A 12,511-nucleotide genomic window follows, 5' to 3' on the forward strand; every position below is an offset into this window, starting at 1 on the left:
CTCCCCCGGTGACCGCTGCCCGGCTCTGGGCGGCACATCCCTCCTGCCCACAGGGAGGTGCCGTGTCGGGTGGGAGTGGCGCCGCTCCGGGGCCCAATAGCCGGAGCCCGCGGTGCTGAGATTCCTCCCGGTCACTCTCAGAGTGAACCCGGCGGATAGCTCTCCTCCAAGTTATACTTCGCTGGTCCCCTTTTAGGTAGAGTGACTAAACAAGTAGCAAAAATCATATCAACGAAAATATAATATCAGAGAAGTTCTCATTTAAATATGTATTTTTCTATTCATTGATCCATCTAATGAGCTGGCAATACAGCTAGCCAAAAAGTAGCAAAATTCAAGCTAGCTATCCAGGTAGCAAGTTTCGAGCTAGCCTTCTAGGTAGCTAAAACGCGACATGCTATCACGGTTAGTAGCTAAATACACAGCGAGCTAGCTAGCTAGGTTGCTACACAGCGAGCTAGCTGTCTGCCTGTGTCTGATGGCTCTCAGCCACCCAAATTCTTAAAGTTCTTATTGAAGAGTTTCACCTCTCATCCGAGAAGTGTCTTCAAGTAGAAAAATTGAGTTCAGTTGCTACGATAAGATTTTACGATTAGCTATCGGGCGATATACCAAGCCAGCTACCTAAATATCTACCTAGCTTATCAACTAGCTATACGCATACGCACATATATAGACAACCTCCATGAAAAAACAATAAAAATACGCTATTCAAGCAGGACGAGTGAAATATAAGTGAAAGTTGTTGAATTATTCACTCCTTGTCTATGCTCGAGTGTTTCCTTACGACGGGATGAGATGCTGTGAAGTAAGCTAATTAATCAATATTCTGACTCCAATCAATAAACTATTTTGCCAACCCCTTAAAACTGGAGGTACATAATTGTTTATTTGAATGATCCAGTCCCGTTTTATTTGGAGTGCCCAAACAAGTAGCAAAAATGATATCAACGAAACTATAATATCGAGAGAAGTTCTCATTAAAAATATTTATTTTTCTATTCATCCATCCATCCGTCAGCTGGCTATACAGCTAGCTATCGAGGTAGCTAGTTTCAAGCTAGCCTTTTAGGGAGGTAAAATGCGACATGCTATCACAGTTAGTTGCTAAATGACAAGCTAGCTATCTAGGTAGCTACGCAGTGAGCTAGCTGTCCGCCGGTGTCCGATGGCTATCAGTCACCAAGTCATTATCAATTATAACGTGACACAATACTCTAACTCCATCAATAAACTATTTTGCCACCCCCTTAAATTCTGCAGGTAACATTAAATTCATATTTCAATGATTCAACATTGAGGAGTAAATTGAAGCAAATGACCCCCTCATATGTACCTACATACACACATTACATTACATTACATTGCATTTGGCAGACGCTTTTATCCAAAGCGACTTACAATAGAGGACATAGGGACTGCAAATACACCATGCACAGGAAATATACAGAACAGTAGCGGGCTGTTGGGTTACACAAGCTTGGGTTAGTGAGGGTTTTTTTTGTTTGTTTGTTTGTTTCCACACAGGGTGGAAACGGTACTAAGTGCTGTTCTTTGTCAAAATGTGATCGTTGTTGTTTGTCAAATTTTAGCCTTAAAAATTACCAAATTAAATAGTAGAAAATGCACCAAACAAACATATTTCTGAAGTGTGTTCCAAGCGTTGCTGAGCAACCCCTATCGCTCCCCTAACACTGCTCAGGAGATGCCTCCTTCATCCACAGTAGTTTAAATGCAGTGGTCGAATTTGATCGATGTTATGCTCTACGTATGACTGAAAGTGACAATAAACTGACTATTGTGGTTAGAAATCACCTACTTAATAGGGTTTTTTAACATCGTGTTCAAGATGTGATGCTGATCAGCTTTGCTTTCTCATTGATGGTCATCAAACCTAACCAGCGCATGAAATGCAATGAAAGTTACGCCTGAAATGTTTCACGCAACAAGGTAAAACCTCTTGACTCACATTTCAAATCTCTGAGAAAAAAAAATTGGAGTATGTTTCCCCGACCCCTCCAGTGTGCCCGTTGTTTAATTTGAGGTTTTTGCTCGGGTTTGCTTCCATTCACACTCTTTCTCCCGCTCCTCCCATCCGCCCCCCTGTATTTTCACTCTGTGTAAATTTAGTGCCGGGCCTCCCCGTGGTCTTTCATGTGGCCTCTGCTGGTGTAATTACACGATCCTCCTCTGCGGGGTGTGGCGGCCGTGCACAGAAATACAGCCGCTTATTTACACCGACCACTCAGGCTCCGACGCTAATGACCAGAGCTACTGCTAATGACAAGTCAGGCAGGACCACCGTGGTTCTTAAACAGTCACAGAGAAAACACATGGAGCAGAACCTGAAGCGCTTACCGGTTGTGGGATTTGTGGACATCCTGCTGGAGCTTCTTGAAATACGCAGGTTGATGAATGGTGGGAACAGAGATATACCAATAAGTCGATGATAAGCTCCCTTCTTTGGGAAATACTTAAGATATTCAGTTCTCCTATAAATCAATGTGCATTTCTACAAGTTGTGCCAAGAAGAGTTTGTGTGTATGTGTGTGTGTGTGTGTGTGTGTGTGTGTGTATGTGTGTGTGTGTGTGTATGTGTGTGTGTGTGTTTTATGGTTTAAATCCAGTGAAGTGCAGTCAGTAGAGGCAGGAGAGGCCAGGCCTCACCTGTCATCACGGAAAGAAAAAAATGTCAAATGAAAAAATAAACTAAATGGTTATATTTATTCAGTGATTTTTGTACCATAAAGCTAATTTCCATGTAGCTTCACAATTTTAGCTATTTTTTTTCAAAATTGCTGAAAACAATTCACATTATTGTTTGTAAATGAAGAAGAGACGTGGGGTGATGTGGCAACCAGCTGAGCCCACTATGGATTGCCAAATGATTCTGCTAACTGTGCTAGCATGCTATGCACTGAGACTGTATTGCTGTTTCTGTGGATGTCACTATTAAAATAACACTTTTAATATATGAACTAAATTTCCATAGTTAAGCTGATGTGTCTAATGTTTTTCGTCAACAACTGTAACGTGTTTCTCGTGTTTCTCATAATCATAAAATGACTGCGAAGGGACATTAAGTGAGGCACGCAGTGACGGTGCCCCATGGTAGGGGGCACCGCTGATCCCAGGGATCCTTCTTACTACTCGGCTACAGAATAATAGAATTAGCATTATCAAGCTACAGTAAACAGTTATCAAGTCAAGTGCAGCCATCCAGCTATTTTTTTGCCAATCTCATCGGGCTGTATAGCTCACAAACAGTGAGGGATGTATGTAAATCTTCTGGGCAGCTTCTCAACTTTTTGGCCCAGAAGGATCTCATTCAAACTGTTCCTGAGGCGACAAAGTTGCTCCGGCCGGTGGTCACCGTTCTGGCTACGACAGCATCTGTGGAGTGGTCATTCTCGGCACCAAAAAAGACACAGTCAGAACAGGACCAATCAAGGACAACTGTCTGACAGTGATTTCCATTGAGACAGAGAGACTTTTAAAACTGAAAAAAGAAATGGAAGACTTCTGGAAGCAAGTTATCGGTGCTTCAGAAGAAACAGCGCATGGACTTCATTTGTGAGTAAAGGTGAGAGATAATAACGTTTTTTTTACATGTGTTTTTTACAGTTACAGTGTATATATGTAAAGAATGCTGATATGATATTTTAAACAAAACACGTCAACTGCTGCCAATAAATAAGCTACTCTGTAGAGTTCATATGTTTGTAAATCTGACTGTGACGGCATCAGTGCCTCTGCAACCATGAACCTCAGCGCACGTCACTTCTTAAATGCCTAAAATGTACCCGCAGTGTGACATCCAACTCCAAATACGATGTGTGCTCATAGGCCACAGTCTTTTTCCTCACATGGCTCTGAGGAAGAAACGAAAAACCAGATCAATGGATCTTCAGCGCTTGCTTAGCATGTAGATGGATAGATAGATAGATAGATAGATAGATAGATAGATAGATAGATAGATAGATAGATAGATAGATAGATAGATAGATAGATAGATAGATAGATAGATAGATAGATAGATAGATAGATTATACACACAGGCGCTCAGTCACAGGCGGTGAACGCACAGATCGTTTGCTGCCCCCTAGCGGCAGAAAGCTGTCATTGCACCCCACCGCGGAGGAGGCGGACAAATAAGTCGCACCTAAACACACACACACACACACATACATACACACACACACACACGCGCGCGAAAAAAAAAACAAACGTAACATTTCAGAAGAACACAAAAGGTAGGTTGCGGATTTTTTTTTCTCTTCCCTATTCCGTGCGTCAGACGTCCATGCAGGGGTGGAGGAGGGTGGAGGAAGCGTCTACAGCAACAGGTAGAGTCGCTTTCACATTCCTCAGCCTGTAAAACCACCCGGGTGTTCCGGGAGCTCCACGGAAGTGACGGCCGGCCCGCCAACCGGGACCCACTCCGGATCGGACACCTTCCCCTGGGAGGGGGGGGAGCTTCCCTATCTTCATCATCTTGGACGCTCCTCATCATGCCCGGCCACCGGAGGCAGGTAGGGGGGCTTCTCTGCACACGCTGCCATGGAAACCGACCGCGGATGGACGTGAATGCGGCTATAGCACGCACGTATACTGTCCAGTAAGGCGACACTATCAATCGATCGGGTGATAAAGTCGTGTACGTGGGTGTGTGTTCACGTTCATCGCCCACGTCACAGTCGGACGGGATTGTTGAGGCGCAGAACATGGAACAATGGACGGGATACGGTCAAACCCGACTTGCCCGGATGACGTGCACGACTCACGCGTGTGTTTCCATGTCACGTTGTGCAGCCCAGCATCGAGCTGCTGGAGTTCATGGGGGTGGTGAAGGAGAATGGCAGCGAGCAGACCTCCATCCCACCAGTGGTGAGAACCTCACACATCTACAGGGTGACCACCTAGGTGGAAGGTTGACCTTGACATGTGCGTGTGTGTGTGTGTGTGTGTGTGTGTCACTCGACAGCACACCCCGTTGTCCTATGACTACGTCCTGGTGGCCAAAACCATGGAGAACCTGGACTGGGAGGCCTGCAGGAAGCAGCTGGAGTACCTCGAGGAGCTGAAGAAGAAGGACCTGAAGGTCACGGTGAGTCTGAAGCGCCCCTGAAGCTGGAGGAGGTCCACTTTCCTGCCCTGCGCCCACCTTCCCTTCCGCCCCCTCAGAAAATCATGGGCGACGAGCTGGTCTTCTACGGCATCCAGGCGCCGAAGGAGATATTTGAGAAGTACAGGTACCTGCTGAAGGTGTCTGACGCCTGCAACTGGAGCTCGGACCAGAACGCCGTCCCTCTCAGCACCCGGTAAACCACCAGGAACACACGCCTCGCCGCCTTTCCTTGTTTTTTTTTTGGAATCATCTCAGCAGAGCCCGTCCGATCGATGCTGGACCTTCTCCAGCTCTTATATAAAAAAAAGAGCGTGGATGCTAATGTTGAAAATCTGAGAAGCAGTCACACAGGAACACACTATGTGTGTGCAGAGTTCATTCTTGAAGGTGACTCATGTTGTTTCAGGATAAGGATCGTCCACTTCGTTCTGAATCACACCCCTCTCCGCTCAGGAGGTAGGAATGAACTGAACACACTCCGCATGCCGCTGCGCTAGCAGGACCTCTTATCTCATGTGTCCTTCCTGCTCACGTTCCCCAGAGGGTCTGCGGGACCTCCTGAAGATGAAGGTCTTCGAGACCCGCTTCTGCTTGCACGAGGTAAAGGGGCCCCAAAAACGTGAACTTAAAAATAAACCAATCATCTGCGATGGTGTTCCTGTTTGTGACCCAGCCGTGGTGCGTTCACGGGAGCTTCTCCGGCGCGGGATCTTTCTGATCTTTCTCCCATCTCTTTTCGCTCCCGCATTTAGAAAAAGAAGCAGCGAGAGCTGACGGAGATCTGGGCCCGCTGGACCGCCTGTCTCCACGGGCAACCCATCACGGCAGTCAGGTTTGGACGCGAGCGCGCCACCGTTTACCGCGATTCCCATTTGCTGGCGAGGGCAGCGAATGCAGCATCAATTCAACCCGGCAGTCTCTTTTTAACCCTCATATTATGTTAAGGGTCAAATTGACCCATTGACCCTTAACATAATATGAGGGTTAAATTGATTTTCAAGCCAACCGACTTGTCTTTTGATAACTTCTGAAATACTTGACGTCCAGACGTGTCCTCACAGCCTCTGAGGAGGTTTGGCCTCGGATTGTCCAGAGGTCAAAGGTCAGAGGTCATGGTGTTATAGTCAGATGAGTCTGGCAGGCTGTCGACTTGCGGGAAGAGACGGGACTGAGCCGCCATGTGGCCGTTTCCCGAATGACACTCGCAACCCCCCTGCTGTGACGGTGCTTAAATAAAAAAAACACAACTCTCTTTTCACACTGACGTTTTCGTGTCCCGCCATCGCCACGGCAACGGACAGCTAAAAAAATGAAACCTTTCCCGAAGGCGCGATCACGACGAGACGCTGACCCGGGGTCACGGTTGAAAAGAAGCGGATGAAAATAAATGAAAATGTAGCGGTAACGGCCAGCTCCACACACACACACACGCACACAGTTCATAGACTCAGATTGTCCCTTTTATGACGTGTGAATTTTGTGATCTCATGAAACTAAAATGTCATTATTCTCATAGATTAATTCAATTACAGAATATTCCTTCGTGTGTGTTTGTGTGCGTGTGTGTGGTTCAGGAACTACTTTGGTGAGAAGGTGGCCTTGTACTACCTGTGGCTGGGCTGGTACACCTACCTCCTCATCCCGCCGGCTCTCATCGGGGTGGTGGTGTTCCTCTACGGCCTGGCCTTCTTCAACAGCTCCCCGCTCATGTGAGATCTCGTCTTCTTCCCCCGCCTTTTGCTCCTGGTCCTCCTGTGCCGTAACGTCTCCTCCTTCTCACAGAAAGGAGGTCTGCGAGACCGACACGGTCATGTGTCCTCTGTGCGACAACAAAGTGTGCAAAGTGTGGCAGCTGTCGGACACCTGCACCTACGCCAAGGTACGCCGGCCCGGCCGGGACCCCGGACCCGGACCTCCGTCTTAACACCCTTTGTGTTCTTCTCGCAGGTGAGCCAGCTATTCGACAACAACGGCACGGTGCTCTTCGCCATGTTCATGGCCGTGTGGGGTGAGTCGTGTCTCAGTGAAACGCCGTTGTTTTTGAGCCGACGTCGGAGTGATTTACTGGAAGGTTAGCGCTTTAGCTTCACAGCAGGGAGGTCCAAGTCAGAGAACTTCCTGTATGGAGTCTCCATGTTCTCCCCGTGTCTGCGAGGGGTTCCTCAGGGTTCCTCTCACAGTCCAAACACATGCAGAACGTTCGCATTGCACAGATATGTGGATGAGAAGGCGAATGCTTGCGCTTCTCTATATAGAGCCCTGTGATTGGTCCTGGTGACCCCACCTCTTGTCCAATCACAGCAGAGATAGGCTCCACCACCCCATGACCCAAATGAATGAATGAAAGCTAATTTAGATGTGAATCCATGAATTTTTTCTTTGCATGAAAAAAATTGACATTTAAAAGTGTTCCTGATTTAAATCCAGTGTGTGTGTGTGTGTGTGTGTGTGTGTGTCCTGCTGCAGCGACGCTGTTCCTGGAGTTCTGGAAGAGACACCGGGCCTCTTATGTGTGTGAATGGAAGGTGTCCGACTGGTGCGAGGAGGAGGTTCGATGGCTCTCAAGGCTTCCTCACCTTCAGCGCTCATCTCTTGAGAGTCACATTCACGGAGTGGTATGTGTGTGTGTGTGTGTGATCCTCAGGAGGAGCTGATCCTAGAGATTGTCAACAACGCCGACTGCGATCCGAAGCCGTACAAGCACTCTTACCTGCGTAGCACGCTGGTTCTGATCTGTGTGACCATCATGGTGGGTGGTCCATCCTCCTCCTCCTCCTCCTCCTCCTCGTTTCTCCTGCCGTGTCTCAAACAGCAGGCGTGTCTGATGTCCCTCGCAGATCCTGGTGATCATCGGCCTCACCCACGCGCTGGTGGTGTTCAGGGTGATTGCCGCCGTGCTGCTGGCGGAAGGATCCTGGGAGTTCCTGAGGACCCACTCCAACAGCGGCGCCATGATGTTGGGCGCCGTCATCCACTACGTCATCATCACCGTCATGACCCGGGTACCCCGACGCTCCACCCGCAGGCGTCATCCTCCCGCGGCCTCCTGACCGTGTCTTTGTCCCCGCAGGTCAACCGGATCGTGGCCATGAAACTCTGTGAAATAGGTAGGACTTCTTCTGTTGGTTCTGGGTTCTGGTTCTGGAGGTACCGGTGCGATGGAGAACCAGCACATCTGACGTCCGCTCTGTCCTCACCAGAGAAAACGCGATCGTTCGCGACCACCGAGAAGAGCTTCACCGTCAAGATGTTCACTTTTCAGTTCTTCACGTATTTCTCCTCGCTCTTCTATGTGGCGTTCTTTCTGGGCAGGTAAGGACCGCGATTCCTGTGAGGAGCCTCCATGTTCTCCACGTGTAGGGGTTCCTCGGTGTTCTCCGGGTTCCTCCCCGTTTCAACACAGTTGAAACGAGTAAATATATAAATAAATGAAATGAAATAAATAAAAATAATAATAAAATAAAATACATTTAAAAAGTAAAATAAAAACAAATTCCTTTCCCTTCTTTTTTCAAATCCATGAAATTAAAATAGATCTTCTTCTACTCCCACACACACTCTCTTGTGAGTTCCTGAATCTTTTTTCAAGATTGCTTTCATCAGACGTTTTCTTTGTTCTAGTTGATTTTACTATAAATAATTACCGTAATTTCTGGACTGTTGAGCGCACCTGAATATAAGCCACACTGGATAAAAATAACTCTATAAATATATGTTTACATATATTTATTTTTACTAAATTCAAAATGTTAATTTTTATATTTATTTTATACCAAATATACTATATTCTAATAAAATAATGTAATAAAGTAAAATGTATTATTATTCTTTGCTAAATTTAAAAATTCTATTTTAATATATTTTAACTAAAAATCTTATATTATTGTAATATAATAATATGGTAAAGTATAATATGATTCACTAAAATTTGAATGTTCATATTTACTTTATATTAAATATATTACATTATTATAATATTCTAATATAGTAAAGTGTGATATATTTATACTTTATACCTATTAATTCATTAATTTATATTTAAAAGTTAAATTTTATATTTATTTTATCCTTGAACATATATAGGCTGCACATGTCTATAAGCCTATATAAGTCTATAAGCAGGTGTCCACATTGTAACATGAGATATTTACACAGAAACATTTCGTTTTTTTACTTTTAATTCAGTACATACCGGTGACAAATACTTTTTTCCGTACAGTGGCTGCAACATGGCTGATGAAACAGATGTCTAATAAATAACACAAGGAAAAGTCCATCCATCCATCCATGCCATTTTCTATCCCCCTTTCGTCCTATTCCAGCCGATCCCTGTATAGGTCTTCCTCCTGTGCACTATAACCGTTAAAGTCGTCTTCTTTGGTGTCGCAATTGAACGGCCTCGGAATTTTAGATAATTTCATAGGTCTGATGAGACGTGGCTGAATGTTTTGGCAGCATGAAGCTCGTTAGCCCCCCAAAAATCTGTAAATTAGACGCTATGTGCTGGAAGCATGGGAAAAAAGTAGCGGCCTATAGTCTGTAAATTGGGTTCCACATCCTAACATCTGGGAGGTGGTTGAACATGCATATCTGCCCGTGGCCGGCAGGGGTCCAAGGTATGCTTCCAGAGGCTGAGTGTTGGCTCTTCTCCCTCAGGATAAACGGCCATCCGGGGGGTTACGTCCGCATCGCAGGCAAATGGCGACTAGAAGAGGTGAGTCACAATCATCTATTTGTTTTTTGACTTCTAAACCCGATCCGACCGCCCCCTTCCCTCGTTCAGTGTCACCCCAGTGGATGTCTCACCGACCTCTTCATCCAGATGGCCATCATCATGGTGCTCAAGCAAACCATCAGCAATGTCTTTGAGTTCACCGGCCCGTGAGTACACTCTTGAGCGTGGCGTTAGCATGGCGTCCAGCGTTATCAGCGTGGCCTCCTCTCCTCCAGGTGGCTGAGGAAGTGGCTGAAGAGGAGGAGAACCAAGAAGCTCCAGCGGAAGTGCGCTCACTGCTACCTGAAAGAAGACTCCGAGAACAGGTCCGGGGCCGAGCTGTGCGAGAACTGCAAGCTCCGGGACTGGGTCAGCAACTACCGTCTAAACGACGTGGACTCCTTCAGCCTCTTCAACGAGTTCCTGGAGATGGGTGCGTCCTCTGCCGGACGTCCTCGGGCCCGAAAACCTTCTCCGGACCAAAAACCTTCTTAACACCTCTCTCTGCTCAGTGATCCAGTTCAGCTTCACCACCATCTTTGTGGCCGCCTTCCCCCTGGCCCCGCTGCTGGCCCTCATCAACAACATCATCGAGATCCGCCTGGACGCCATCAAGATGGTCACCCTGGAGCGCCGGCTGGTCCCCAAGAAGACCAATGACATCGGTGCGTCACCTCTCTCGGTGTTGATGCGTCGCCGGTTTTGGTGTTCCCGACGAGTGACGCGGATTCTCCCCAGGCGTGTGGATAGACGTGCTGGAGGCCATCGGCGTTCTGGCGGTCATCGCCAACGGGCTGGTCATCGGCGTGTCGTCGGACTTTGTCCCCCGGCTGGTGTACCGCTACCGCTACGGCCCGTGCGCCAACGGCACCGACACCGACGTCGAGTAGGAGATACCTCCTCTGGAACGGCCATTGCGTTTTGCAGATGAACAGAAATCTAACCCGCGGTTTGCTTTGTCCAGCTGCATGGTGGGCTACATCAACAACACCCTGTCCATCGCCTCCATGGACGACCACAACATCCGCAAGGAGTTTTCAGACGACCAGATGGTGACCCCTGGAGGGCTCAACGTCACCTTCTGCAGGTAGGTTCTCGCCTAGTTCCCGATGTCCTCCCCCTGACATCAGATGCTTCTTCTTTACTTGACTCCCGTCCCCTCCCCCAAAGCTACAAAGACCACCGGAGCAGGGAGGACTTCAGCCTCACCCCGCAGTTCTGGCTCATTCTGGCTGTGCGCTTTGCCTTCGTCATCTTATTCGAGGTAAGATCTCCGACAGAGGAGTTCCAGAGGAGCTCCCCGGCACCGAGCTGACCCTGTCCTCCCCCCGCAGCACGTCGTCGTCATATGTAAGTTCGTGGCGGCCTGGTTCGTGCCCAGCGCCCCCATGCAGGTGAAGAACGACAGACTCTTCGATAAGCTCAACCGGCTGAAGGAGGAGCTCAGGTGAGTCGGGCAGCATGCAGTCGAACCGGCCCAGGAACGAGGGCGGCGTCCTCCACCTGAAGACATGCGTCCGTGACAACCAAAGACAATTGCCTGGGGTTCTATTATTAGACCCAGGTAACATCGGTATGCACTCGTTGGCCAGTTTCTTAGGTACCCCTGCTGGTAGCGGGTTAGCTCGGAGCTATCTGACTCCAGGTGGCCAGTGGTCCTTTGAGTTTGTTTCCCTCCTGGAGGTCCCCTGGTCCTCCTTGAACCCCAGAAGACCAGCGCGTTCTGAAGCGCTCGGACGGAAAACCAGACCACCTTCCTGGTGACGCTTGACTCAGACTCCAGCGGGTGGTCCAGTCCTCGTCTCTGCGTGATCGACTCCAGGACATTCTTGTTCGCTAGCGGATGAACAGGCGTACTTAATAAACTGGCCAGCCGGCGTGTATCGACCCTGCAGGATCCATTCCTGGATGCATCCATGTTTCTTCACGGACGAAGGCACGAGTTTTGGTTGTTTTTGTTTTCCGTCTGCAGGTCCTTCGAGGTGTGACGGTGTGCGGAGTGAGTTTTCCTTCCCTTCCAGCCGCAGCCCCCGAGCAGTGTTTGGATCCAAGGCTCGGCCCCTCGGCGTTTCTCGGCTCGCCGCCCGTCGATGAGGTGGACCCGGTCTCCATGGCGACCAAGCGTGCACGTGCAGCGGGGCCTTGTCCGTTCCCTGTCCTTCTCCTCAAACAAGCAGCTGATCTCAGTATCTGTGATGATTACCGTGTTTTTACCGATAATTTATACCTGCTATTGCACATAATGAGTGTGACGATGTTGCCTTTATTATTATTATTATTATTATTAGTATTCTGAGGAAAAAACAAGTGCTGTGATTGTACCTCCTTCTTTTTGCTGTGAATCAGGATGTTTTTTTTTTAATTGTCAAATAAAACCAGGATGTTTCGTGGTGTTCTTTCCAGATCAATGGATGACAAGGAGGAGCGGAGCGTCTCTGTGCTCATTCCAGAAATAAATCCGGTTTTAAAAGTGTGGAATGTGACGCTTGTTTGAACAGTCAGGTTTTGTAATAAAAAGTCAACACTCCAGGGGCAAAAAAAAAACAAAACATTTGTTTCTATTTTTTAAGTAAAAAGAAAAACAAACGCCTTGAAATGTTTGAACGTCAGCTGATTTTGTTATGTGTAAGGCTTTTCCACACACCTACTCTCTCCACAGGTGAACGCCG

The 12,511-nt window shown here is 47.7% G+C and overlaps 1 protein-coding gene across 1 annotated transcript; it reads left to right on the forward strand.

The window, feature by feature from the left end:
- The first annotated feature begins 4,196 nt into the window (after nucleotides 1-4,196).
- Nucleotides 4,197-12,391, forward strand: LOC147224719 (anoctamin-9). The gene is made up of 24 exons (XM_086162858.1): nucleotides 4,197-4,532; nucleotides 4,813-4,887; nucleotides 4,985-5,107; nucleotides 5,185-5,321; nucleotides 5,535-5,584; nucleotides 5,670-5,728; nucleotides 5,881-5,960; nucleotides 6,703-6,837; nucleotides 6,911-7,007; nucleotides 7,076-7,136; nucleotides 7,595-7,677; nucleotides 7,773-7,877; nucleotides 7,966-8,130; nucleotides 8,199-8,235; nucleotides 8,329-8,440; nucleotides 9,785-9,842; nucleotides 9,912-10,009; nucleotides 10,079-10,275; nucleotides 10,355-10,507; nucleotides 10,581-10,728; nucleotides 10,807-10,929; nucleotides 11,013-11,106; nucleotides 11,177-11,289; nucleotides 11,815-12,391. The coding sequence occupies exons 1-24, from the start codon at nucleotides 4,512-4,514 to the stop codon at nucleotides 11,828-11,830; spliced, it is 2,340 nt and encodes a 779-aa protein (XP_086018984.1). The 5' UTR covers nucleotides 4,197-4,511; the 3' UTR covers nucleotides 11,831-12,391.
- Nucleotides 12,392-12,511: the final 120 nt, after the last annotated feature.

Source organism: Fistularia commersonii, chromosome 17, assembly GCF_037954325.1.
Source record: "Fistularia commersonii isolate RoL2024-O1a breed Wild chromosome 17, RoL_Fcom_v1.0, whole genome shotgun sequence".
Taxonomy (NCBI): domain Eukaryota; kingdom Metazoa; phylum Chordata; class Actinopteri; order Syngnathiformes; family Fistulariidae; genus Fistularia; species Fistularia commersonii.

Bases quoted from the DNA above. Each gene is read 5' to 3' on its own strand.
- LOC147224719 (XM_086162858.1), top strand. From the start codon at position 4,512: ATGCCCGGCCACCGGAGGCAG. The intron at 8,236-8,328 runs GTAGGACTTCTT...TGTCCTCACCAG, and splicing joins CATGAAACTCTGTGAAATAG to AGAAAACGCGATCGTTCGCG. The intron at 8,441-9,784 runs GTAAGGACCGCG...CTTCTCCCTCAG, and splicing joins GTGGCGTTCTTTCTGGGCAG to GATAAACGGCCATCCGGGGG.